Source organism: Mustela erminea, chromosome 17, assembly GCF_009829155.1.
Source record: "Mustela erminea isolate mMusErm1 chromosome 17, mMusErm1.Pri, whole genome shotgun sequence".
Taxonomy (NCBI): domain Eukaryota; kingdom Metazoa; phylum Chordata; class Mammalia; order Carnivora; family Mustelidae; genus Mustela; species Mustela erminea.
In genome coordinates, this window is record NC_045630.1 from 55,476,582 (window position 1) to 55,501,249 (window position 24,668).

The following is a 24,668-nucleotide window of genomic DNA, read 5'->3' on the forward strand; positions in this document are numbered from 1 at the left end:
CTTGAGCAAATCAATGTCTTTGAAGACATTTTGCTTCCTCTTTCGGTGAAGGGCCATCTCCCAAATTCTGGATTTCTGAGTTTAGAAAGTGAATAATTACATCATGCCCAGAAAGTATGAGCCTGCAGAAGGCATGATAATGGCATGAATAAGCGTCCAGAGTAGACATAAAAGTAAACTCAGCAGTTGACTTCAGTTCGACTCTACGGCTGGAAAGAAAATTTTAGTTTTTTCCTGTTTGCATAATATTAACTCTTCTACTAACCACTGACAGATACAGGCACAGATTGTACATTGAGTTAGCATGAGAAGCTTGCTATGTTTAAGTGAATTGTATATATACATGCACCCAAAGATATTTACTCTAAATTACTAGGCATTCCTAAGTGCATGAACAATGAATTAAATTGGTCTTATTTTATGAATATGATGTAACTTGCTGTAAATTACAAACCATCTAAATCAGTATGAATGCCATAAAAGGAATCTATAACTCATTAAATTCCCACATATCCTGTTAAAAAGGTATTGCTATGTAATTTAAAAATCTCCATTAAGGCACTAATTACTGCTTAATTTCTAAGTGTGAATAAAGGTTATTATATACTAAGGTATAGAGTCATTAAATGTTCTATCCTTTCCAGTATGTTGGGTTAAATTAAAAAATGAAGATATGAGTGCCTAAGGTTTCTTTTCTTGGTTTTGTTTTGTTTTGGTTTTTTGGTCTCAATTCTTAAACAAGCCCCTATTTAAATCCAATGTCCCTTTTTTTTTATTTTTTTTTTTTTAATTATCGGTTTATGAAATGTGACAGTGAGTCATTAAGCTCTAACTGTCTCTTCCAAGCATTTTTAAACAATGTGGCTTCTGCCATTTAGAGTTTCAGGTGTTTTGGTAAACATCTATTCATTAAGTCTTATAATGTCATGAAAGGTAGATAACAGTGAGTGGTTTTAATGATAGAGCAGGTATTAAATCCTTCCTTGGGAGAAGCGTTCTATACAAACCACAAATTAACTCTTCATTGTCCTCTGTGAGGAGGATTTTGCTGCGCTTAAACCCTTTGTGATGGGAGAGGTATTTATCCAGTCCTGCTGCTTAATGACATAGCGACATTCTCCCTTAGTCCAGAGACACTGGTTTTTGAAGCTGAGCTACAGTCTGGTGTTTTAGAGTCCTTTGCCTTTTGTATTTTCAGAGAACAGACATTCATGAACCCTCAGTTGAGAATCACGCTCTTATTATTTTGAGGCATGCTTTGTTCAAGGGCTGTCCTTACCAATCTAACAGGGAGCTTTCTTCTTAGCAGTTAGTCACACAATTGGTTAAAATAAGGGTGGAGGTGACTGCAGATCAATATAATAATTCTAAATAAGTTAAATCGGTTATTTATACAGATAGTTAAAATAAAAGTATCTGGATTTTACCTATAAAAGTGACACTATTGAACTCTTTTTTTTTTTTTTAAAGATTTTATTTATTTGTCAGAGACAGAGGGAGAGAGAGCGAGCGAGCACAGGCAGACAGAGAGGCAGGCAGAGGCAGAGGGAGAAGCAGGCTCTCTGCCGAGCAAGGAGCCTGATGTGGGACTCGATCCCAGACCCTGGGATCATGACCTGAGCCGAAGGCAGCTGCTTAACCAACTGAGCCACCCAATAGTGTCCCGACACTATTGAACTCTAATCATTAGGGCATGGAAGTTAAAGGTGTTTTTCCAGTGGTGTGAGTAGCTTTCCCTTTCCATTTGCTGCACACACATGCAAAGCAAGAGATACCTATGTATGATATATACCCGTACATACACACAGTGCAAGATGAAAACAGTCTCAATAGAACAAAAAAAAATCAATAAAAGGGTCTCAGTCAAACAAAACAACAACCCAAACAACCAGAAATACAATTGAGCCTCTAAGTTCAAAAAAAAAAAAAAATTAATTTTCACAATAATGAAGCACTCAGGGGAGACTTATAGTAGAGCAGTTATATAAATCTATGTAGCCAGCGTTGTTCATGGACTTACCCCCGGGTGGCATTGTCAGTGTTATGGGATCACTCATCAAGCTGCCTTGGCTATTTGAAGCATTCACTTGCACGGTATAGTTAGTAAAAGGAATCAGCCCCTCAATGAGTACCCAAACGTTGGTCTCTTCGCTGCGGTGCATGACTTGTGTGCCATTCAGAAGAGTGTAGTTATTAACTGCTGATAAAAAGGAAAATTTAAGAGTTCATTCATTCATCCATGATCAAAATAACTGAAATGTTATTTTAAGATGGCATGCAGCTGTCCACAAGTATCGTGCGTGCAAGGACAACTCAGACACAGTAATTGATTCCATGATGGTTATTTACAATTGTTTGAGGGTTTTTCCCCCTCATCCTTGGATTTTTTTTTTTTTAGATTATATTTATTTATTTGAGAGAGAGAAAACACATGAGTGGGGGAAGGAGCAGAGGGAGAGAGAGAGAGAATCCTCAAGCAGAGTCCCCCACCCTGAGCTCAGATCCAGACATGAGGCTTGATCCCAAGATCCTGGGATTGTGACCTGAGCAGAAGGCAAGATAATTAACTACCTAAGCCACCCAGGCACCCCCATTCTTGGATTTTATATGATATGCAGACCGAGGAAACCACATTCTTTCCCCGCAATCTAGAATGGTTCTGGATATAAATAGTATATTTATGAGGCAAATTTTTCAGAATATTGCTGAAATTTAGTAAAATTCAGTTATCATTATGCCTTAAACACAGTAGTTGTTAACAATACTACTATTTACCTCAAATAGCCTTTTTTCTTTGCCAAAACACGTTTATTGTATGTCCCTTCAGTTTCCCCCACACAGATTCTACAAACATAGGCAAATGAATAAAAAACACACATGGTGCCAGACTTTAAAGGGAAAGCATATTTGCAAGATTTCCAGATAATGATACAATCTTTACTGGTTAAATGTGAAAAAATTAAAATATGGCCACATACCAATAATGATCTTGCACTGTATGATAAACAGGATAGTTGTAATAGTTATCAAAAATACCATATTTTGGACATAGGTTTATAGCAGAATATGGTACAAAGAAAAGTACATGCATCTGATTGTTAGAAAGTTCTGCATTTGAGCCTGTCCTTATCATTCTTGAGGAATGTGCTCTTTGCTAAGTTATTCAGTATGTCTGAGTCTCATGCTTTTCATCTGAGAGTGGGGAATGATAATACTTTGATTGCAGTGTTACTATGAAGATTAAACGAGATCATTTCTTTACATTACCCAGCATATAATAGGTATTCATCTACAACAACTAGGAAGTGTAACTGTTCTTGTTATAGTACAACTGATACATTACAAACAAAACATTTATAAACAAACTAATACATACAAAACAAACATTTACAACTAGCAAGTGATAAAGAATTCTACACTCTTTATTTTACTTCCTCTGTAGCAATTACTCTTCTATTACATTTTCCCTCTCTCCCACCCAACAATGTATATGAATCAAAACTCTAATATTTTTCAATGAACAAAACATTAATCACATCTGCTACCCCTAGGTCATTGTCCAATCATGTTATACATCAAACTCTATAATTAATAAAGAATCAAATGATGTGAAAGAGGATCTCACATCTAGTTTGAGCATTTTTGTGAAATGTGGGTAAGGCAGACAAAAACTTTAAAAATACACAAAAAACTTTAAAAGATACTTGTAATAGTTTTGGGAAGAAAGATGGAGCTGAAAAAAAATTATTGCTGCAAAATACACAGGTGTAAGTTAAATGTTTCCCATGACCAGAAGAAATCCCTAGTGTCATGGAAGAATTTATTGCTCTGAACTTGAAATTGGCACAATGGAGTGGTGCCAAGGGAATAAATGTACTTAGGGGCTAAAACATGAGGATAATAATTTCTATTCAGTTTTAATAAAATAAGATAAAGATATGTTCACTGTTTAAGAATTGTTTTAAGTTCCTAAACTGGAAATAGATACCACAGATAGATCTATGTGGAGCACATACCAACAAGAAGTTCTGAAATCTGAAAAGTTGCCTTGAAAAGACATTTCCAAATGACACTTTATTAGCTCTCACAGGTTCTTTGTAACGAGTCAACCTGAATAGACAGATTATTGACTCCAACTGCATGCAGAGAGCAGGCTTTGCTAGGTTCTGATAACAATATGCTCAAGATGTACAAGATGTCGCTCCTGGACTCGAGAAACCTGGTTAAGATTTACTATGAATCCCTTGTAAACACTGTCGAAGAAAAATTACATTATCCCTATTTGAAGACCTCAAGTCCCATAATGTCTAACTCCTTGGAAAAATTTTCCGTTATAGCTGAAACAATTGCTGCTGTTGTCACATACCCAATTGTAAAATTTCAAAAAGGTCAGCTTTATCCTGCAAGACCCAGGTAGATGCCTAATTGCCTCTGAAGTAGTGTAACAGCACATACCTTACAAAAAATTGAAGGCTACAAAATAACGATGAGGATTCTAAAATTAAGCCAAGAGAATACGATTTTATAAAATTTCAAGCCAGGTGCAAATGTAAGAACAAGGAGTTAACATCTAAGATTACAGTATTGGTAAGAGTTTTTTTCCCTTATATTTTGTTTGTTTCTGAAGCAAATTTCCAGCTATAAAACAAACAATTTTGCTATCTTTGAAAATGGCATGGCAGGGGCAAATATATTAAATACCACTCTATTCTAAGTTTCCCAGATAACATTAATACATGGTAATTATACAATTAGTTGTAACATTAAGTTCTAGTTATAGAACAATGATTACTCAGTAATTATAAGAAGTATATAATTACTCAATAATTATGAGAAGTATGCAATTACATAACCATTTTGTTCAGCTCAAAAAAGAACTTGTGTGTCTCCAGGAACCACACAGCTGAGTGAGTCCAGTGCTCCCTTACGCGCTCACATGCAGCTCGTTCCTAACCCTGGAGCAACCGTCAGGATTTCAACCCTTGGTGAAGCTCACAAATCCCCAGATTTAAAACCAAAACCGGATCCACAGATTTTGTCTCTGTCTCCACTTTATTCTTCTCTTTCTTCCTTTGAACTGGACCAGTTTCAGTTCTGAGATCCTGGGGGAACATTCTTAAAATGCAAGTCCTCAGATTCCCAGCCCCCCACCACCCCGCCTCCCCAGTCTTGAGAGGGTCTCGCTTTACTGCTTTCCACTGCATAAACTTTGTTTTCATTGGGCTGGAAAATGCAGCCCCGTTGGTTCAGCCTCAAGAATCAAGCTAGAAAATGCTAAAATGATAAGCATTTCCTATCACAGGTGACCATTTCTGTCTGGTCTCCCTTAGCACTGACCCTATTTGTAAGTATAAGTGGACGGTGAAGGCCCTGGAACCACAACTCGCTGTCACCCTGCCACCAGGCACTGAAGTCAAGTTCCCCTCATCCACCTCTTTGGGTGTGGTCTGCACCACTGGGCTTTAACCTGGGGGTCACACTAAGCACTCCGCAGATGAGGTCATCACACTACATCAGCCACCTACATCAGAAACACTTGGGAATACTTCATCAACATCCACAGAGCTGAGTTCCACTCCAGACCTATCAAATCAGACTGTTCGAAGGCAGGGCCCAGGGATCACTGGTGATTGTTCTTAAGCATGCAGAAAAACTCATTTTAGGATTATTTAATCTATGTTCAAGCTAGTCTTAAAGTAATGATCCAAATTCATCTTGTCTGTTTCCCAAAATACTTAGGTCACTTTTTTTTTTTTTTTAAAGATTTTTATTTGTTTATTTATTTACTTGACAGAGAGAGAGAGGGATCACAAGTAGGCTGAGAGGCAGGCAGAGAGAGAGGCAGGGAAGCAGGCTCCCCTGCTGAGCAGGGAGCCCGATGTGAGGCTTGATCCCAGGACTCTGAGATCATGACCTGAGCCAAAGGCAGAGGCTTAACCACTGAGCAACCCAGGTGCCCCCTTAGGTCACTTTTGACATCCTTGTTGATGAAGCCTTTAGACTCTAGCTTTGGGCTATAAAATCTTTATTAGTGAAATAATGCATCTTCAGAACATATAAAGTGGATTCTTCAACCAGATCTACCTTTACAAACTAAAAAAATCTAGTAAATTATTTCATAAGAAATATTTAAGTATATATAAAAATAATTTTTAAAATGAGTAGTCATTTTGCACACCTGAGAAAAATCACTTCAGTATTTCTGATAAGTACTTCTCTCTCTCCCTTTCAGTCTCACCACTAAAGACACAGGGGAAGGAGAGATCCTTTGTATATTGTCCAACATCATGCATCACAAGCAAAAAACAACAAGTAGTTTTGGTTAGATTCCTAAAATTTTCAAATAAACTCCTAGATGCTTCCTCAGGACATTCCACATTCTAAAGGATTTTCTAAGAAGTTAAATCATTCAGGCCTACTTTTCTACTTTATTTTGAAGAAAAAAGTGTTAAATCGAGAAACAGCCAACATAAATCTATGCCCAACAGATCTTACTTGTAAAAAACATTTTCTTAGCTGCAGATATGAAATCTTACAAAAAAAATGTTAATAGCAATCATGCCCATTTTTTTAAGGCTAAAATCTTACATTTAATGTTATTTGTTGAATAGTAGGATATTTTCTATACAATTATTTTTTTAAGCAAAAACCAGCGTAAATAGACACGTATGATCCACGGAGGTGTAAATGATTGCTGTCTCAGGAATATCGTCCTATGGGGTTCTCCAGATTGATACAACATAAATGGGTATCCTTTCCAATTCTTGTTATAATCATTGTCACAAGAATTTTAATGCACCATATATTCCATAATTTTTTTTTTCCTCTGTGCTGTACTGCTCTGACCTTTTCAATATTCTATAATTTGACTGGCTGGCCATTTCGGTTCTTTCCTTTTTACAGCCTTATTAACTTGTGGGAAAGAGGTGAAATGAACAACCAATCAGAATACATAATATTGCAAAGGTCAGCGTAGTCTTGTACAGTATCATCACACATAGAAGACTGTATGCCAGGCATTAACATCCTGATATCTTATTCATGTGACAAAGATTGTAACAAGAACAGAAAATGGCACAACATGAATCCATTCTCATGACAAAGATTATAATGAGAAATGACAGCGAACAAACCAAACTGATTCTTGTTACCTTGTGAGGATTTTCCATGTCAGCCCTGGTCCTGCTTTAAGTTAGCCTTTTTCTGAATCCAATTACACCTGAAGGTAGGAAAGGTGTTAACTAATTTTCCCACTTCTTGCTGTAAAAAGAAAATGCGATATTTCCCTGATATTGAGGTCTCAATTTTAGTGTTGTTCGGCTCTGTCTCATTATCACAGAATTCTGCCGATCCCCAAATCAAAAGACATAGAATGACAAACCGCAGATCTGGGCAAAGTGGTGAATAAGGTCTTTAATGTGAGCTAATAATTCTAGGTCACTCTATAGCTTGTATTAATATTTAAGTTACTTTTGTTTATTCTTTCTGAAGTTATTATTTCAAATTATTTTACCCAAAAGGCAAGTACATCCTCCAAACTCCGTTATGATCATAGATAGCATCTTGGCAGAGATCCGAATAGCACTGGGCATTTGTTCCTTTTTAAGTTAACATATGGTTAAAGGGACCTAGTCCTGGCCTTAAATTGTTGCCAACATAGAAAATATTTATAGATGTATACCGACGTAGCTGTCTTCTCCACAGAACGTTTTGAAAGAGAAAGAAATGGGTAACCTGTGAGCGACTCAGCGCCCTGGGAAGGATAGTGCTCTATTAATGCATCGTATTTCTTACCATTATTGTAATTACTCTAATGTGATTTTTAATTAGTTGTCATCTAGTAAAAGCTGTACTTCTCTGAAGCCTCTTAAGAGTGGTCACTCTGCTAGAATGACAATTGTAGTTCAGGGAATAAATCCAGAGAATGTTTCAACAACTCACCAGAAGATGCTTCAGAAACCTCTGCCCTGAGTCTTTGCTCGTGCAGGAACAAGAAGAGCTCTGTAAATACTGAGGATTTTTTGTTTTGTCTTGTTCTTTTTGTTTTTAAAACAATTTTATTTATTTATTTGACAGAGAAAGACACAGTGAGAGGGGGAACACAAGCAGGGAGAGGGAGAAGCAGGCTTCCCGGAGAGCAGGGAACCTGATGCAGGGTTCGATCCCAGAACCCTGGGATCACAACCTGAGCTGAAGGCAGAGGCCTAACAACTGAGCTACCCAGGCGCCCCTTTGTTTTTATTTTTAATGTGTGGGAAAGACTATCACTAATGTACAATTACTCTTCTAAATATTTAAAATGTCATTTTAAAAAGTCCTTTGGAGCATGGTTTCTTTTCATCAATTTTGTTTTATAAGCCATAGTCAGGTTTTCCTAAATGGATTTCATTTTATTAATATCAGAAAAGAACTATGTGTGTGCATGTGTGTGTGTATGTGCAGATAAATTTCTCAAGAGTAAGAGGTTTGTTATGATTGTGGTAACTTAGGGAAGTATGGTTCATTTTCATCAACTATCTCTGAAACTCTGAAAAGTCAGGGTTTTTTTGTTTGTTTGTTTTTTGGGGGTTTTTTGTACGTTGATTAATATTTTCCCTAATTGGACAAAGTGTTAGTTTTCCAAATGAACAAACTATTGCCATCATCTCAATCAGCCAAGAGCTATTTGGGAAAATATGCTCCCATAGAAAGTGATTTGCAGCTTCCAGAGTAAATTTTGGACATGAATATGACTGACTGATTGACAGAAGCTGCTGTTTCCTTTTGGAATTCTAGCAGACCCTTACTAAATACATGGGCCATACTGAACTTCTAGTACTACTGTGATCAAATGCATAGTTCAACAATCGTTATTGATCCCTGAGCACCTTATCACCAATTCTTAATGAAATGCTTACAATTTTCTTTTTAGTTACTTAGCTACATACACTTGAGATACATTCTCCATTAAAGGAGAACATCCATTTTGGGTGAGAATTATATCATCTTCTCTGGTGACTTCTGCCTGCTTTATCTTCTGCAGTCACATAGTTCTGTGTTCCCATACTAGTTATCTACTGTCGTGTGATGACATTATCACAAGCTAAGCCGTTCAAAACAACATATATTTCTTATCTCATACTTCCTGTGGGCCAGGGGTCTGAGCATGCTTAACTCGGTCTTGTGCTCAGGTTCTTTAAAGGTTGCAGTCAAGGTGCTGGCTGGGACCAAAGTGCCACTTCAAGGTTCTACTGGGGAAGGATCACCTCCAACTCAGGTAGTTTCTGACAGCATTCTGTTCTTTTCAGTCTACTGGAACTGAGTGCCTCAGTTTCCTGCAGGTTATTGGCCCTCAGTTGCTAGCTGGCTTTTGTGTAGAAATTGCCCCCATTTCTTTCTCATTGGTCTCCCCAACATGGCTGCCTGCTTTATTAAAGCCAGCAAGGGAACTAGTCTCCCAGCAAGATGGATTACAATCTTATGGAATGTTGTCATAGAACACCCTACCTTCTCTGCCATAGTCTTTTGGTTATGGACAAGCCAAAGGTTTAGGCCACATGCTAGGGCAATAGATTACCCAAGTGTTAGTACCAAGAGGTTGGGATAATCCTATGCTATTTTAGAGTCTGTGTGTTATGGTTTCCAAACTGTGGAAATGAATCACCTTGCTGAGAAGAGAATTAGGAATAAATGGTGTCCTTACAAAAGTTTATGCTTTATGGAGAAGAATGGATAAATTAGTATGACAGAATTACCTTTCTAAAATGCCTTCTAAAATGGAAGGAAAGTAGGAGAACAAAAATAATAGGATTAACAAGAACAGTTGAAAATCCTAGAGCAAATATATAAAGGAAAAGGAACAAATTAATGACATTAATTTTGAAACCTCACAACAAAAGAAAGATATGGTACATTTATCCTCAACATAACATAGTTCCTAACTCTGCTCCTAGAGTAAGGAATAAAAAACCAAGCAAAATCCTTGGAACTCTCACTAATCTTCTTCAATCTGAAGGGAAATGAACTGAGTAGAGTCCGTAGAAATAGGAAGATCGGCCATTCTACTGAACACTGTGTTGAGCTGGGGGAAGAAGCTGGTGTTACTAGGACTGAGAGATGTATGTGAATAAATGGAGTGGAGACTGCTACAGGAGACATCTGATGGGATTTCAGAGGAGACCGAGAAACTAGACCCCCTAGAATTCAGCCCAATGAATTTATCCATATCTTTGAATTTTCTCCCATTTCCTCCTATCCCTACCCCAAGGTTACAGACAAGGACATTAATCACAACACCCAGTTCTCAAAGCTTAGGTTGAGGGAAGACTAACCACCACCAGAAAGGAAAAGAAATGGCCAGGTTCAGAACAAAAGCAAAGTCTTGACAGAGCTGCCCATACAAGGCAGAAGCAAAATAAATTTTAAGGGAAGAACATACTGAACACGCAGACATATAGCCAAAAGAAAAGAAAAGATCCCAACATAAAAAGACAAAATAATCACATGGTTGTGGGAGAGAAAAATGACACATATTCCCCATACCATGAAAAAGAATGTGGCGGAGCCAGAGAAACAAATTGAAAATTAGAAAAAAAAATCATTAAATATTTAATAAGGTTAGAAAAAGTAAGGAACACAATAGAAACAGATAAAATTTAAATCAATGGCATGATGGAAAGGCTTGAGATAATCATAATCAATGCATAAGAAAAAATATCAAGAGATAATAACAACAAATGAGAAGATGATAGATATATACAAAGAAAATGATAAGGAATATAATTAGGATTTTTTTTTCAAATGAAAGGCTAGCTGGAGGTCACGTGGACACTGACTACAGGGCTGCCCATTAGATGCTGCCACCTGGGGACTACAAAACTGGATGGAATGCAGCTGACTCAAGTCAATCAGGGATTCCTCTAGATGTCTCTAGAATTGTTGAGAATGCAGAAGTAAGGCAGCATTGTCCAGTGCACTCCGGGAGTGCGGGAGTGCGGGAGGTTAGGAGGGGGTGGGGGTGAGGGCAAGGCAGAGATATCTGGAGGCCAAGCTTGTCTGGGCCAAGCTATTTGTGGTCTCCACACAAGTCTTACTCACCAGCTTTCCTGACAACTTTTTTAAATGCTCAGTTCTCTTGTAATCATTCATTTTTGCCTTAATTAACCAGAATTGTTTCTGTTGTTTGTTACCAAAAACCATTCATGAATTAAGAGAGGTTGGAAATGATGTTCTGCATTTGTTGACATGGGTTATTTATAGGGAATGGGGTTCATTGTCATTTTTCTATATTACATACATTTTAAGCTAGTGCACATAATTTTTAAAAATTATGTGTATTTACACAAGGAAAATATACAAATTGGATTTAAATTTATAAATACATTATAATAAAACCAGGGATCCACAAACTACAGCCTATAGGTCAAATCTGGCCAGCTTCCTGCTTTTATAAATAAAGTTTTATTAGAACACAGACACTTATATTGTAGGTATTGTCATGCTATAACTGTGCAACTGAGGAGTTATGGCATAGGCCCCAGTGCCTGCAAGGTATAAAACGTTTACTATCTGGCCCTTTAAAGTTTTACCTCTGCATTGAACAATTAAAGCAACTACCTCTTTAAAAATGTGCTGCCTTTCGGTACAATGAGAGGCATTGCCAATTTCTAGATTGATTTTCTTGAGTAAACTCTTTTTAAAGAATGGAACAGTGCATGTGGAAAGAACACTGTATTGACAGGGTCCTATCTTATGCCACTGCACTGTTCTGTCATCAATGCTGTGAATATCTTTAATTATGCAGCAGTTATACATGCAAATTACTGGAGGGAGAAGAAGCAGGAAGAAAATCTGTTACAGACAGTCCCTAATTCCACATGCCCAAGAAGTTTGCAAGTGGAAATCCAAGTGCATGGCTTTGACTGAAGGGAGAGCTGTTCTGAAGGCTTAACAAGAGTAACTAAAGAATAATTAAAGACTCAGGATGAAAGAAGGATGGATTTGCTCTTTCAACTGCTTCTAAAGGGCTTCTTTTAAACTTTCAGACTTACGTGCCTTCCAGAGGTAGTTTGCGAAAAAACACAAAACATCCTCTTTCGTATAGAGCTCAGTGAAGACAATTAAAAGGCTAAATGAGGCTAACATATTTGCTGAAAGAAGCAAATGTAGTGTTAATATTGCCTTGGAATTTATTTTAAGGAAATAATCAGATAATTGTACCAAATATTGCCTTATTCTAAGTATAAGAAAATGAGTTACAAAATGGTGTAATTGTGCCTTTGCAAAAATTTGGCTTAAGAACCAAGAACAGGTGGCTAGAGTCAGAGGCAAGAGTACTATAATGTGGTACCATGAGTCCCCAAATAAGCATTCAATGTGTAAAGGATCATAAGATATAAATTTGTTTGTAAAGCAGAGAGAGTTTGATATATAAATGTTGCCCTCTTGAGCAACAACTTAATCAATTTTGCTCTCTAATTTAAAGTTGAACTGTTTTCCTCTTTTAAATCCCTCGATGGTGGCTTTCCAGCCTGGATAATTATGGAAATGAAAAGAACCAGCTTGAATCCCTTCAAAGGCATTTTATTCACCTTAACTGTTTTCTTATTAACCTAGTTAGTGTGGTTAAGTTCTACAATAAATGAGTGAAAACATCTCTATCATGAGAAGTAGTTAATCACTACCTAAGAATGCAGTTTGCAGCCACTAATTATATTAGTTTGTATTTTTTAAACAAAGAATAAAGTTATTATAAAGCTAACTTCATGTTAAGAAAAATACTGAAAAATTGGGACAGCTTATTAGCAACACTGTAGTTACATATTTTAAGTCTTGACCTTTTAATCTCTGCTCATTCTGCAGGCTTCTATCATCAGTATACAAATGAAAATTATTATCTGCTTTTTAAACATGTTCATAAGTCATAGGTGCCAATAAGAATAGTCAGTTCTTTGGGGGAGATGATCAGAAAGAAACTGGCTGAAAAAGCCAGCCTGGGGATCTCCAATCCATAATCAAATATCTAGATTGATTGTGTCACTTGCACTTGTATTGATTTCAATTGGAGTAGCTCACCCAAGGGAATAATAAAAATGTGGAATAAAACTGATTTATGAGAACAAAATAAATCCTTTTGTGAGTGGTAATGAATTGGTACTATTTAACCCTTTCAATCACAGAGTGAAAAAACTATTTATTTTTTAAGAATGCTGAGCTAGCCAAAAGAAGTCATATCAGAAATGCCAATACTGCCAAGTGCCATTACACTAAGTTGTAATGCTGAGAAAGAAATGGTGCTCTAAACTTGATGGAAGGAGTTATTTGACATACGACATACTTTTAGCTTTCCTTGGCCAATTTTTGTGTGTCATCACAAATGATGGACCTGGAGATCCAAAGTATTATGGAATCACTCAATAAATGTTTATTGTACTTATTTACATGATTTATAAGAGGGTTGAGAAGTTAAGAGCAAAACATGGTAGCTCAATAGCTACATTCAATTTCTTCTGTTAATGTAGATGCTCAATATTTTCCTCTAAATTTTCTATGTATCAGTTAAATCAAGGGTTGTCTCAAGGATAACAGGAATATCCAGGGGAGACAGCTTTCAGCATGATTGGGGCACATACGGATATTTGCCTTAGAAAATATTAAAGGACTTAAAAAAAGAAAATGAGATGATTTCTGCAAAGACCCAGAGCAATTGTTTGATTGCCAATTCAGCCAACCAGCCAATGAGTTGATTTAATGAGGAAAAACATCAGTTACTTCACGTTCTCTGAAATCCAGTAGACAGTATGTTCCCTATAGTCTGGCATTGACTTAACTTTTCACTTTTTACAAAATATGCTTACATCTTTTGCACATGTTCTGAGCCCGAGCGCTCACAGGCAAAGGCCACTATCCATCTGTGGCTATTGAGCACTCAAAACATGGCTAGTGTGTCTGGGGAACTGAGTTTCTAATTTTATTTAATTTTAGTTCAGTTAATTAAAAACTGTTAGGTGATTTAGTTATTAGAAAATTTTTAAATTATGTTGGTATGGGAATCTACTTTTTAAACTGAAACTGTTTTTTTTTTTTTTTTAAAGATTTTAACTGTTTTGAAAACTAAATCTAGATCAAATATTTCGGATCAAGATTATCATTTGCACTGAAGGAAGCATTCTTTTTTTTTTTTTTTTTTAAAGATTTTATTTATTTATTTGACAGAGATCACAAGTAGGCAGAGAGGCAGGCAGAGAGAGAGAGAGAGAGAGAGGGAAGCAGGCTTCCTGCGGAGCAGGGAGCCCGATGCGGGGCTCGATCCCAGGACCCTGAGATCATGACCCGAGCCGAAGGCAGTAGCCCAAACCACTGAGCCACCCAGGCGCCCCAGGAAGCATTCTTGAAGTGTAAAATATACACATAAACTTATTATAAAAAAAAAGAACATGCAATCTCATTATTAACTTTAAGATTGACAATATTTTGGGTACATTCATTCAAATAAGATACATACTAAGTTAATTTCTGCTATTCCTTTTTTTTTTACATGTATTAAAAATTCAAAATTACATGTGTAGCTCGCTTTGTATGCCTATTTGACAACCCTATTGTGATATGCTAAAGGGAAAACAAGAATGCACACTTAAAATGTAGGTGCATTTTCATCTTAAATTGATGGAAGGAAACTTTGTTCCAAGATCTGCCTACATATACATATTCAGACAAAATGAAGGTGAAACTCTTATTCATAGAATGCACAGATTCTTTTACATACATTACGTTTAATTCATAGTCCTGAGGAAGCTAATTCCAGAACTACGTGGAAGGGATTGCCGTAAGGAGTGAGTTGATTTGTTGTCAGTTCTGTCAACATGGCTTGTACTGTCATGGTGTTTAATGAAAGTATATAAAGGTAACTTTATTTATCCTCTCTGGCATAAAAAGGCTTTTAAAAAAATTAATACATTTTACTATTTACAATGAAGCATAATTTAATTCAGTTTGATGGTACCATAATTATTATAGCATAATAATTTTTCTAATATGGTAACTTTTGCACATCTGCCATACAGAGTAAATCATTAGACAGGAAACAGAGAGAACAAATCAAAAAAGATATTAAGAAACTCTATTATCATAAAGGAATAAATTATTAGGGAAAAGGGAAAGTGAATCACTTTAAGTTTAAGGGATTCAAGTAAAATCAAGAAGATAATAAAGAGTAATTGCAAACGGTTGGGCATTTGAAAGAAGTCCAGGCCCAAGATGTTTAACTCCCCATACTTAATGAAGTCAAGTCTTCTGTTCCCAAGTTCACTTGAGATTTGGAGTTTTAGGGTCTATTGTCTCCTAAAGTCTTCTAATAGTTTTGCTGTAAGATGATACATGCTACAAACTACCTCTTTTTTTTTTCTCTTGCCTTCATTCATTCCTTCTTTGTCTGATTATAAAAGAAATCTATGTTTATTATAAATTTTAAGACTACATCAGACACTATGAAGAGAAAAACTAAAATTACCGAAAATTTCAAGATAATCATTGTCACCTTGTTAATGTTTTGGTGTATTTTGGTATGCATCCTTCCATATTTTTACATACACCCACATATATAAATATATTACTACATTTTACACTTCTAGAATTTTATAATATTATAAACTGCAATACACTGCAATACTGCATATTTATCAATAAATGCACATCTGCATAAACTTTAAAATGAATTCACCACAATGTGGTTAATCCACATAGCTCAACATTTAGGAACACCCCTTTCGAGTTTTGTTATGTAAATAAACTTTGCCAGGAACATGACTTTACAGATTTTTTTGTGTGCCTATCTAATTATTTCTATTTAACAATTCCAAAAAAGGGAACTGCTGGTTTTCTCAATTGGTACAAATGGATACAAATATGTTAAACCTTTTATATTTGCTTGACAAGCTTATTTTAATTTTCTCAAAGGAATTTCTGGAAACAAAAAATTAGTCAAAGTTTGGTTGTGGTTTATGTGAAATCATCATGCTGTATGGGTTATACTTGTGATTGGAACTTAAATTAAAAAAACCTTTTTGTTCACAGTAAAAGCATCCATCTTGTCTATAAGTGTGTTATAGTCTTCTAAATTCACATAATTGAATGGGCTAGACTCAAAGAATGTTCCATAAGTATAAGGACCTCTATTTTCTTACTTACTTACTTCTAGTCTTACTAGAGCTGGAAAAATGAACTCAGAGATTTATAAATGCTTTCAAATAGTATTGGTGAAAATGGCATATTTTAAAACATAGATGTGATACCAGTAATGATTCTTTTAATATTACATTAAAAATAAATAAGCACAATCACAAAAAAGTAAATCCTCCCCAAAAGTAAAATACCTGGTATAACCCTAATAAGAAATTTTTTTATGAAAAAAAAAAAAGACAGGGTTTTATTGTGAGATATAAAATACCTAAATAAATGAAATTATAACACATTTCTGGATGAGAACTACTAAAAGATATAAATTTCTCATGAATTAATTTATAAAAAGATGAGCCCGTTAAAAATATCAGTGGCATTTTTTCAACTCAATTTAGTGTTCATTTGGAAAAAATATATGTGTAAGAATTAAGACCTTTTAACAAAAATGAGTAGTAAGCTGCAGGGAGAAGATGGGAACTGTGTCTATAAGATGCAAAGGTATTTTCTAAATATCTAAAATACTGAAAGAAGAAAGATTAAATTGTCATAATAATGATTCGAAGAGAAACAGAGAAATGAAAGATGGGATAAATAGCCCAGAAATTAGCATCATCATACCTATGAATTTAAATCTCTGATAAATTTAAAGAAATTAAACAACATAATGTTTTAACACTGGATAGAGAAAAAATATTTTTATAAAAATAAGCAGAGATTTCATTATCAAAAATATAAGACACTATTTCCTGTCTCTTTAATCACATTTATTTTAGAGAGAAAGTGTGAGAGCAAAAGTAGGGAGAGGAGCAAAGAAAGAGGGAAAGAATCTCAAGTGGACTCCAAATTGAGTGCAGCCCTATGGGGGGCTTGATCCCACAACCCTGAGATCATGACCTGAGCTGAAATCAAGAGATGGATGCCCAACTGAGCAAACCACCCAGGTGCCCCTAAAATACATTAAACACACCAAAAAGACAAACTGACATTCTAATGACTAATAATTACTATTCTTAATATTAAAGCTTCCACAAATAAAAATGAATTTAAAAACCTCTAAAATTTCTTGAATAAAGTGTGTGAACAAATAAGAAAGCTAAACAAACAATAATAAGCATATGGAATATGCTTGATCTCAATAGGAATAAAAGAAATGCAAATTAAAGCAACCTATCATGGTTACCAAATTAGTGTAATTACAGAAAGATAAACATATTTGTATACCTCTAGTGGACATGTAAATTGTTATGATATTTTTAAGACTTTATTTATTTGAGAGAGAGAGAGAGAGCACAAGCACAGGGAGCAGCAGAGGCAGAGAGAGAAGCAGGCTCGCCTTTGAGTAGGGAGCTAGACGTGGAGCTGGATCCCAGGACTCTAAGGTCATGATCTGAGCTTAAGGCAGATGCTTAACTGACTGAACCACCCAGGTGTCCCAATAGGATTTTTCTTGAAAGCGTTTTTTTAACGCCTATCAAGAGTCTTAAAAAAATATTATCAGGGGCGCCAGGGTGGCTCAGTGGTTCAAAGCCTCTGCCTTCAGCTCAGGTCATGGTCTCAGGGTCCTGGGATTGGGACTGCATCAGGCTCTCTGAGCCTGCTTCCTCCCCCGCCACCCCCGCCTGCCTCTCTGTCTACTTGTGATCTCTGTCAAATAAATAAATAAAAATCTTAAAAAACAATAGCCAAAAATAATAAAATCTTAGTGACATACCCTTTTACTTTAATGTTTTTTAAAGTTTGCAATTTTATACTCATGTGATTATTTGTGAATTTTTCTCTCTCCTTGTAAACCCACAACCCCTTTCAGTGCAGGACCTTGTCTCCTTAGTTCACACTATAACCTAGTACCTATCATAATTCCTGTCTTGCTCCATAAAAACTAGATACGTGCTTGTGGCATGAACAAATCAATGAATGAATGAACAAATATGCAAATTTAATTCTAGGATTTCAGATACGTGCTCCTCAGATATAAGTCCTTTTGTTATCTCCCGAGAGGAGTATGACTCGAAAAAAATAAAAGGAAGATTTACATGCAACCTCATTTATAAACAAAGAAAGCAAATTCTCAGAGAACTGTGTAAACTTGTTGTACTTCCTTAAATAGTCTGCTAGCAACCTTAGATTCTGTTTTTTGGGTTGTGTGAAGTAACTCATTGAGCTAATAACTTCATGCAAAAAGTTGGGAAATATTAGTTGTCACTGGGCTATTCTTAGTATACAGCATGATGATTTCAGAGTCACCTAAGAATACTTTCGAAAGAGCCAAACATAAGATTTGTGATCCTTGTAACATTCTAACCCATTATCATCAAACAGGTCCATCCTGTGATCCACCTCACAGAAGCAGCTCAGCTGTAAGACTCTGTCTTAGAGGCTGGTCTGGCAGGTTGAGATTTTTTTCTGTTTCTCTAACAGTCCACTCTTCCATTTCCTCCTAATATTAATTGATACTGACACTTATCTATCAACAGCTTCTTTATTCAATATCCAGGTAACTAGGTATAATGGGTATATTTTCAGTTTAGAAATAGCTGAAGCCAACTCTAATTGTGCAATGTATTCAACAAACACTAAAAACTTGCAATGACAAAAAGCATACAAAACCCCAAAGCTGACGGGTGTTTTAGGGGTATACAATATCACCTCAAAACATTACATATCTGTTCCATGGCTGGAGTCATCCGGGGAACCTCACTGTGTGTACTAGAAATTCCCAAATCAGACATGGGTGTGAGCTCAAAAATGGTTTGAGCACTTCTACATGCTTTGAAGCCTCCCATTTGATTTAAAACAAAACCAAAATCCACTCAAAAGTCTTTCACAAACCAAAGTAAAATATTTTGGGGGGGGGGGGTGATATCTGCTGATGAACAGTCTCTCCTTTTACGAGGTAGCAGAATGGAGAGACTCCTACGCAGAGATGCTCCAACACGGTTTAAAACAGGAGCTTCTGGGGTGCCTGGGTGGCTCAGTGGGTTAAGCCGCTGCCTTCGGCTCAGGTCATGATCTCAGGGTCCTGGGATCGAGTCCCGCATCGGGCTCTCTGCTCGGCAGGGAGCCTGCTTCCCTCTCTCTCTCTCTCTCTACCTGCCTCTCCATCTACTTGTGATCTCTGTCAAATAAATAAATAAAATCTTTAAAAAAAAAACAAAAACAAACAAACAAAAAAAAAAACAGGAGCTTCTGTGGTGGGAGCAGAGAACCAGCACCCTCTGGTTCTCTCCTGCCTCTGTGGACTCTAGTCCCCGGCACTGTACAGCCCAGGGCTGGGATTTGCCTTTTTCATCATTACGTCGCCGCTTCAACAGACACAACAGCATAGAGTTTGCACTTGTTCATTATGTCAAGAAAATAGCCAATTAGATATGAGACACAAATTCAATAAGCTGCTGTGTGAGTGTTGAGAGCAGATGAGTTAAGTAATTTTGATAAATTAATGCTTAACTCCATTCTTGTGGAAGAATATCTCCTAATTACATATTTCTATAGCTTTATTGGCCATGACATGATATACAATCAGAGGTGTCAATATGTTCAGGGGGTATATATTCTATAGCCACACGTTTGAAATGACATACATCTTATTATTGCCCATTCATATTTTCACCAACAAAACAGCAATGATTTTATCTCTGAGTAAAATGTGTTTTTATTTCTCATGTGTTTCTATTTGTGTGCATTCACATCTCTAGAAATGTGTTGGAACTTTATGCAAAAGTATATTAGCAGGGATTTCTTTTCTGCAAAGGAGAAATCTGCTTCCCAAAGAAATAGGGAGAAAGTAATTTTCTCTGTTTTCCCTGTGTTCTTACTGGTCTTCACATTAATTCTTGCTTTGAGCACCAGCTTTTTCCATAGCTGTCATTCCTAATATATCTGGTGTTGATTTTAAGACATTTAAAATGGTCAGGGAGAGAGGTCCCCAGCTATGGTCGATAGCTAAAGAACTCCCTAACATGACACTCATTTAATTTCTTCTGTGTCTCTCAAAGAAATTGTATGGTCAATAATCATCTAAGGTGAAAAAAGCCATAGTATAATGCCTTTCATGTGTCTGTGCTTCGTGAGTATTTATGTAGGAAATACCAGTACTTGCTACTTTAGACTTTCGCGGAGTTTCAATTTTCATGTATTGGGTATTTATTTAATAAAATGGGCTATGGCCATCCTCCCCTTGACCCTTCCTTCTGGAAATATGGGGAAGCAGGTAAGCGGTCCTGCAAAGAAGTGGACCAACCACTGGCCACATTCGTCTGCTTATTCAGCGACGAGGCAGACATTATGTTCCCTCTGCTCCGCCGCTGTTCTCTTCTTCCCACAAAATACACTTTATAAGATCTCAGGCGAGCTCACTCCTGCTGCCTGACCCTCTAACTCATTACGGGGAAATGAATTCAAATTGCTTGAAAAGAAGCTGCCTCTTTTATCTTCCCACTGACTGACAAGCAACTACAAAGTTCTCCGACGGGATTCCAAGTTACAAGCTGCACTGCATCATTGCGGCCGTTCCCCCACTGGCGGGTTTTCCCAGAGGGCGGCGTGTCAGAGATACTGCATTGCTTGCAAGCACAGCTCGGAAAGTGCACATTTCCCTCCACACTAAAAACCCGACATCAGGGACTATAAAACAAAGCTGTCCCTTTCCTAACAGCATTAGCTGCAGACTCCTTGGAAGTCTGAGGGGTTCCCACATATAATTATTTTCCTTACCTTCCCAAGAAAACAAATGCTTCTCTGTCTCCCCACCCCTTGTAATTTTTTTAAAACAGTTTATTCTGGGAAGAAAGGCATTCAGAGAATCAGACGGTGTGCTAAAATCTCTGACTTTCTCCAGGTAACCTTGAAAGATGGACTGCGTCTTCGTGGTTTTTTGAAATTTTTCTTTTCTTTTCTTTCTTTTTTTTTCAGAGATTAATAGTGTTTGAATGTACTGACAATCTAAAGCACTATTTCTGGTGACCGGCAACTCCTGGAGAAGGTAAGCCTATTCTGGGTGCTGGTATTTCAAGGTGGTTAAAAATATGCATCATCTGGTTTAAACCCAACAGTACTTGGTTCACTCCAGAAGTTTTGGTTCCTCTTTACTTGTTTTTGTTTCTAGCTGGGAATATATGCTGAGAGGCGAACTACTTGACACTGATAGTGAAATGAGATACTGGCCCCATTTATAAAAGGAAAAAAAAAATTATGCTCAGAGAACAATGAATGGGGGGGCAATCATATTTATACTTCTCTAGTTTTTCCACATAGAAAAATCTTATTCTGTCTTTAAATTACCCCCTACCCTCAATTCCAGATGTCACCAGGGAGGGAAAACTTCAGGCCCCTGCTCTCTACCCTCTAACCCAGTATCTCCCACTCCTCAGTCCTTCCCTAACATGGTCTTTATGGTCTCAGTCACACAGAGTCCCATTTGCGCCTCTGACCAAACCTATTTCATTTCCTTATTTGTTTTGCACTATCCTCAGTAGTTTTGCTTGTGTGATGACCACTGACAACTACCTGAGAAAGAAACCCAGGCGAAACATGAGCAGCAAAACTGAACATTATACACGATAATCCGTGAAATTTACATTAAGCCCTTTTATCCTCCTCCAGGCTTCTAGCTTAGGGCTTCTGACTCACCTCCTGATCTCTTCCTTCCTGGCAGAACCAGCTGTGATTATTCCAAAGGACTATGCTTTGGACTCCTCTGCTTTTATTAGTTCATTTTTTAAGAAATTTATTGCAAAAATAATATTTATGTATTATAAAGAATTTTAAAACGAGTAAGGGAAAAAGGAAGATTAAACCACCCAGAGATAACACCCGTGTGTGTGTGTGTGTGTGTGCGGGCACGGGCGCGTGTATGGGTGTGGTATTATTTCCAAATTTCCATTTCCCTTTTTAAAAAGTCTTCAAAACTAATTATGTTTTTTTTTTTTTCCAGGGCCATCTGTTCTTTCAAGCAAAAAAAAAAAAAAAAAAAAAAAAAGGCAAGCACCTGAGTAATGCTCATTTCATTATTTGCTCTCCTTCTTCCTTCTTCCCTTCCTTTCTCTCGTTCTTTCTCTCCTTCTTCCCCTCCTCATGCACTCCTTCCTCCCTCCCTAGCCCTCCCTTCCTCCCTTCCCTAACCTTTTCTTCCACTCTTTCTTTTTAAGATTCCTTCCTGGTTGAAAATATCCACCTGGGGAAAAAAAAAATCTCCTAAAACCTATTCTTTGTATGTTTCTATACGGGGGGGGGGGGGGGGGGGGGGGGATTTTCAGGAATCAACAGAATGACTCAATTTTAACAGCATGCATGTATCAAATCTATTTATTTCTTATTACTAAAATGATATTTCCCTTTGCTAATGCTGAAGGGTCATTTTCATGACACTCTCCCTCCCCCCCGTGTAATCCACATTCTCTCTTTCTCAAATACTTCTATTCCATGCCACAACACTAAATAGAGGATTAGGAGAAGGAGGCACTTAAGAGACAAAAACTAAGTTGCCATTCAGGTGTTCAGGGCAGTTGAGAGTTAACAGTGCACAAAGGACTCAGCAATTAGCACACCCTGGTGCTTTGCCTTAGAAACTGAGACACAAAACAATCTGCCACGTTATCAAGCAAGGAAGATCACTTCCAGATTCATTCAAAAGTGAGGATAATGAAGAATTAAACTACTCACAGAGGGCTCTGCAATAACTGCTTAAGATAAAGAGCAGGACATGGTATTGTCTGTTAAGAATAGGAACAGTGTAAGGAATCTAAAGAATGTAGTTTAGTAGTAAAGAGGTGGGCGTCTGGGAAGATATTCTACAGGACCTCAGATTTTTTCTTTTTTTTCCTCTTTTCCTTCTGAACCATTAGAGAGTTTTACAGTATCTGTAGTTGAAAATCTTTTTGAAACTTTGTAAAATAAATATATAAACATACATTCTCATCGCATGCTATTTTCACCTACCAGTTAGAACAAAAAATTTATAATTTTAAAAACAGTGTCACATAAACTATATTTCTACTACTGTGCTGTCAGTCATTTTCATTTTTCTTCCTCAATTTACACACCTCTTCTATTTTAAAAGAATCCCACACTCAATATGTTTCATAAGGAACTTTTATAGTTCATTATAAATGAAATTTTTAGTTAATTTATATATGTGAAGAGAAAAAAAAAATCCTGAAGATGTTGTAAACTGATGTGTGGGAGTTCACTGTTCACTTGTGCGAGGTGAATGAGGCACTCTTGAGAGCCACTGAGCGAAGTATTTATTCGAGGTCAGTAAATGGCATTTATAGACCCTAGAATAATCTAAATTGCATCCTATGTTCCTCATAATTGAATGGACGTCTCATATCAGGTAGACTCCCACTGAACTAAGTGCTAATCCTCACTTTTATGGTCGACATTAAGAAAAGGCAGAAAATACATTCTAATACATCCCAGAGTGGATTGGGCAATCTGTTAATTTTTGCCATTTACATTTGTTTGTTCTTGTTCTGTCATTCTCTCATTAAATCCTCAAACTCAAGTTCTAATCCATCATGGAAGCAAAGCGTACCCAATATTTCCAAAATTTTCCCCCAGTTATCTCTACTCCACTGTTACACCAACATCTGGTTTTTCTCTTGCCTTATGCACTTGAGAACAATTTGACTAGTTTGTCTGTCTTCATTTTTTGCAAAATCTCTGGGAGAAGAGACCCTTTATGTCCAACCTTTGGTGCCATTTTATAGACTTCATATTTGATTTATTAAAAACTAGTTGATAGCCTAATTAATCAGGTTACCATTTTCCACCTGGTAAAATTTCTGTGCTTTAGGGAAAATGACAAAAAATCCTAGTAACAAAAAAGGCACATATGCTTGTTGCAAGTTGGTGAAAGATCACCCACTAGATATAAATATTTGAAAGTGAATATTAGAAAGCTTTTCTAAAGAAAGCTTTCTAAAGACAGGTATCTCAGGGTAAATGGCAAGTATCATTTTAAAAAGCAATTATTATAAATTAATTATTCATATATGTGTATAATTTATATATAAATATTTACAAGTATATAAAATTTAAAATAATTCATAAGTATATAAAATTTAAAATAATTCATAAGTATATAAAATTGCATATAATTAAAAATATTAGGAAATAAATTTAACAAATATGTAGAAGACCTATATGAAGAAGACTTTAAGCCTCAATGAGAGACACAGAAGATGAAGACGAATAGAAAGTATAAACCTATTATTGATTAGAAAAGCCCAACATCATAGAAATATTGATTCTACCTAAGTTAACCTATAAATTCAATCTTGTCTTTATAAAAATAGCATCAGGACTTCTGGGGGGAAGTAGCAACTTAACGATATTGCTTGAAAGATAATAAGGAAAACAGGTAGGAGAGTTCTTTAAAATAAAAGTACTGAGGGAGATTAGGTCTACCAGACATTCAAATACATTCTAGAGTGTTAATAAATAAAATACTACAGTAACATAAATAAAGTACAGACCTATACAGATATATTTATAGATAAATATGGAAATTT

The 24,668-nt window shown here is 36.4% G+C and overlaps 1 protein-coding gene across 1 annotated transcript in view; it reads right to left on the reverse strand.

Moving 5' to 3' along the window:
- USH2A (usherin) overlaps positions 1-24,668 on the reverse strand; it is a 681,041-nt gene that overhangs the window by 283,930 nt on the left and 372,443 nt on the right. Inside the window, exon 37 of the mRNA XM_032319004.1 lies at positions 2,021-2,200. Coding sequence (XP_032174895.1) covers positions 2,021-2,200 — 180 coding nt within the window. The remainder of the gene's footprint in view (positions 1-2,020; positions 2,201-24,668) is intronic.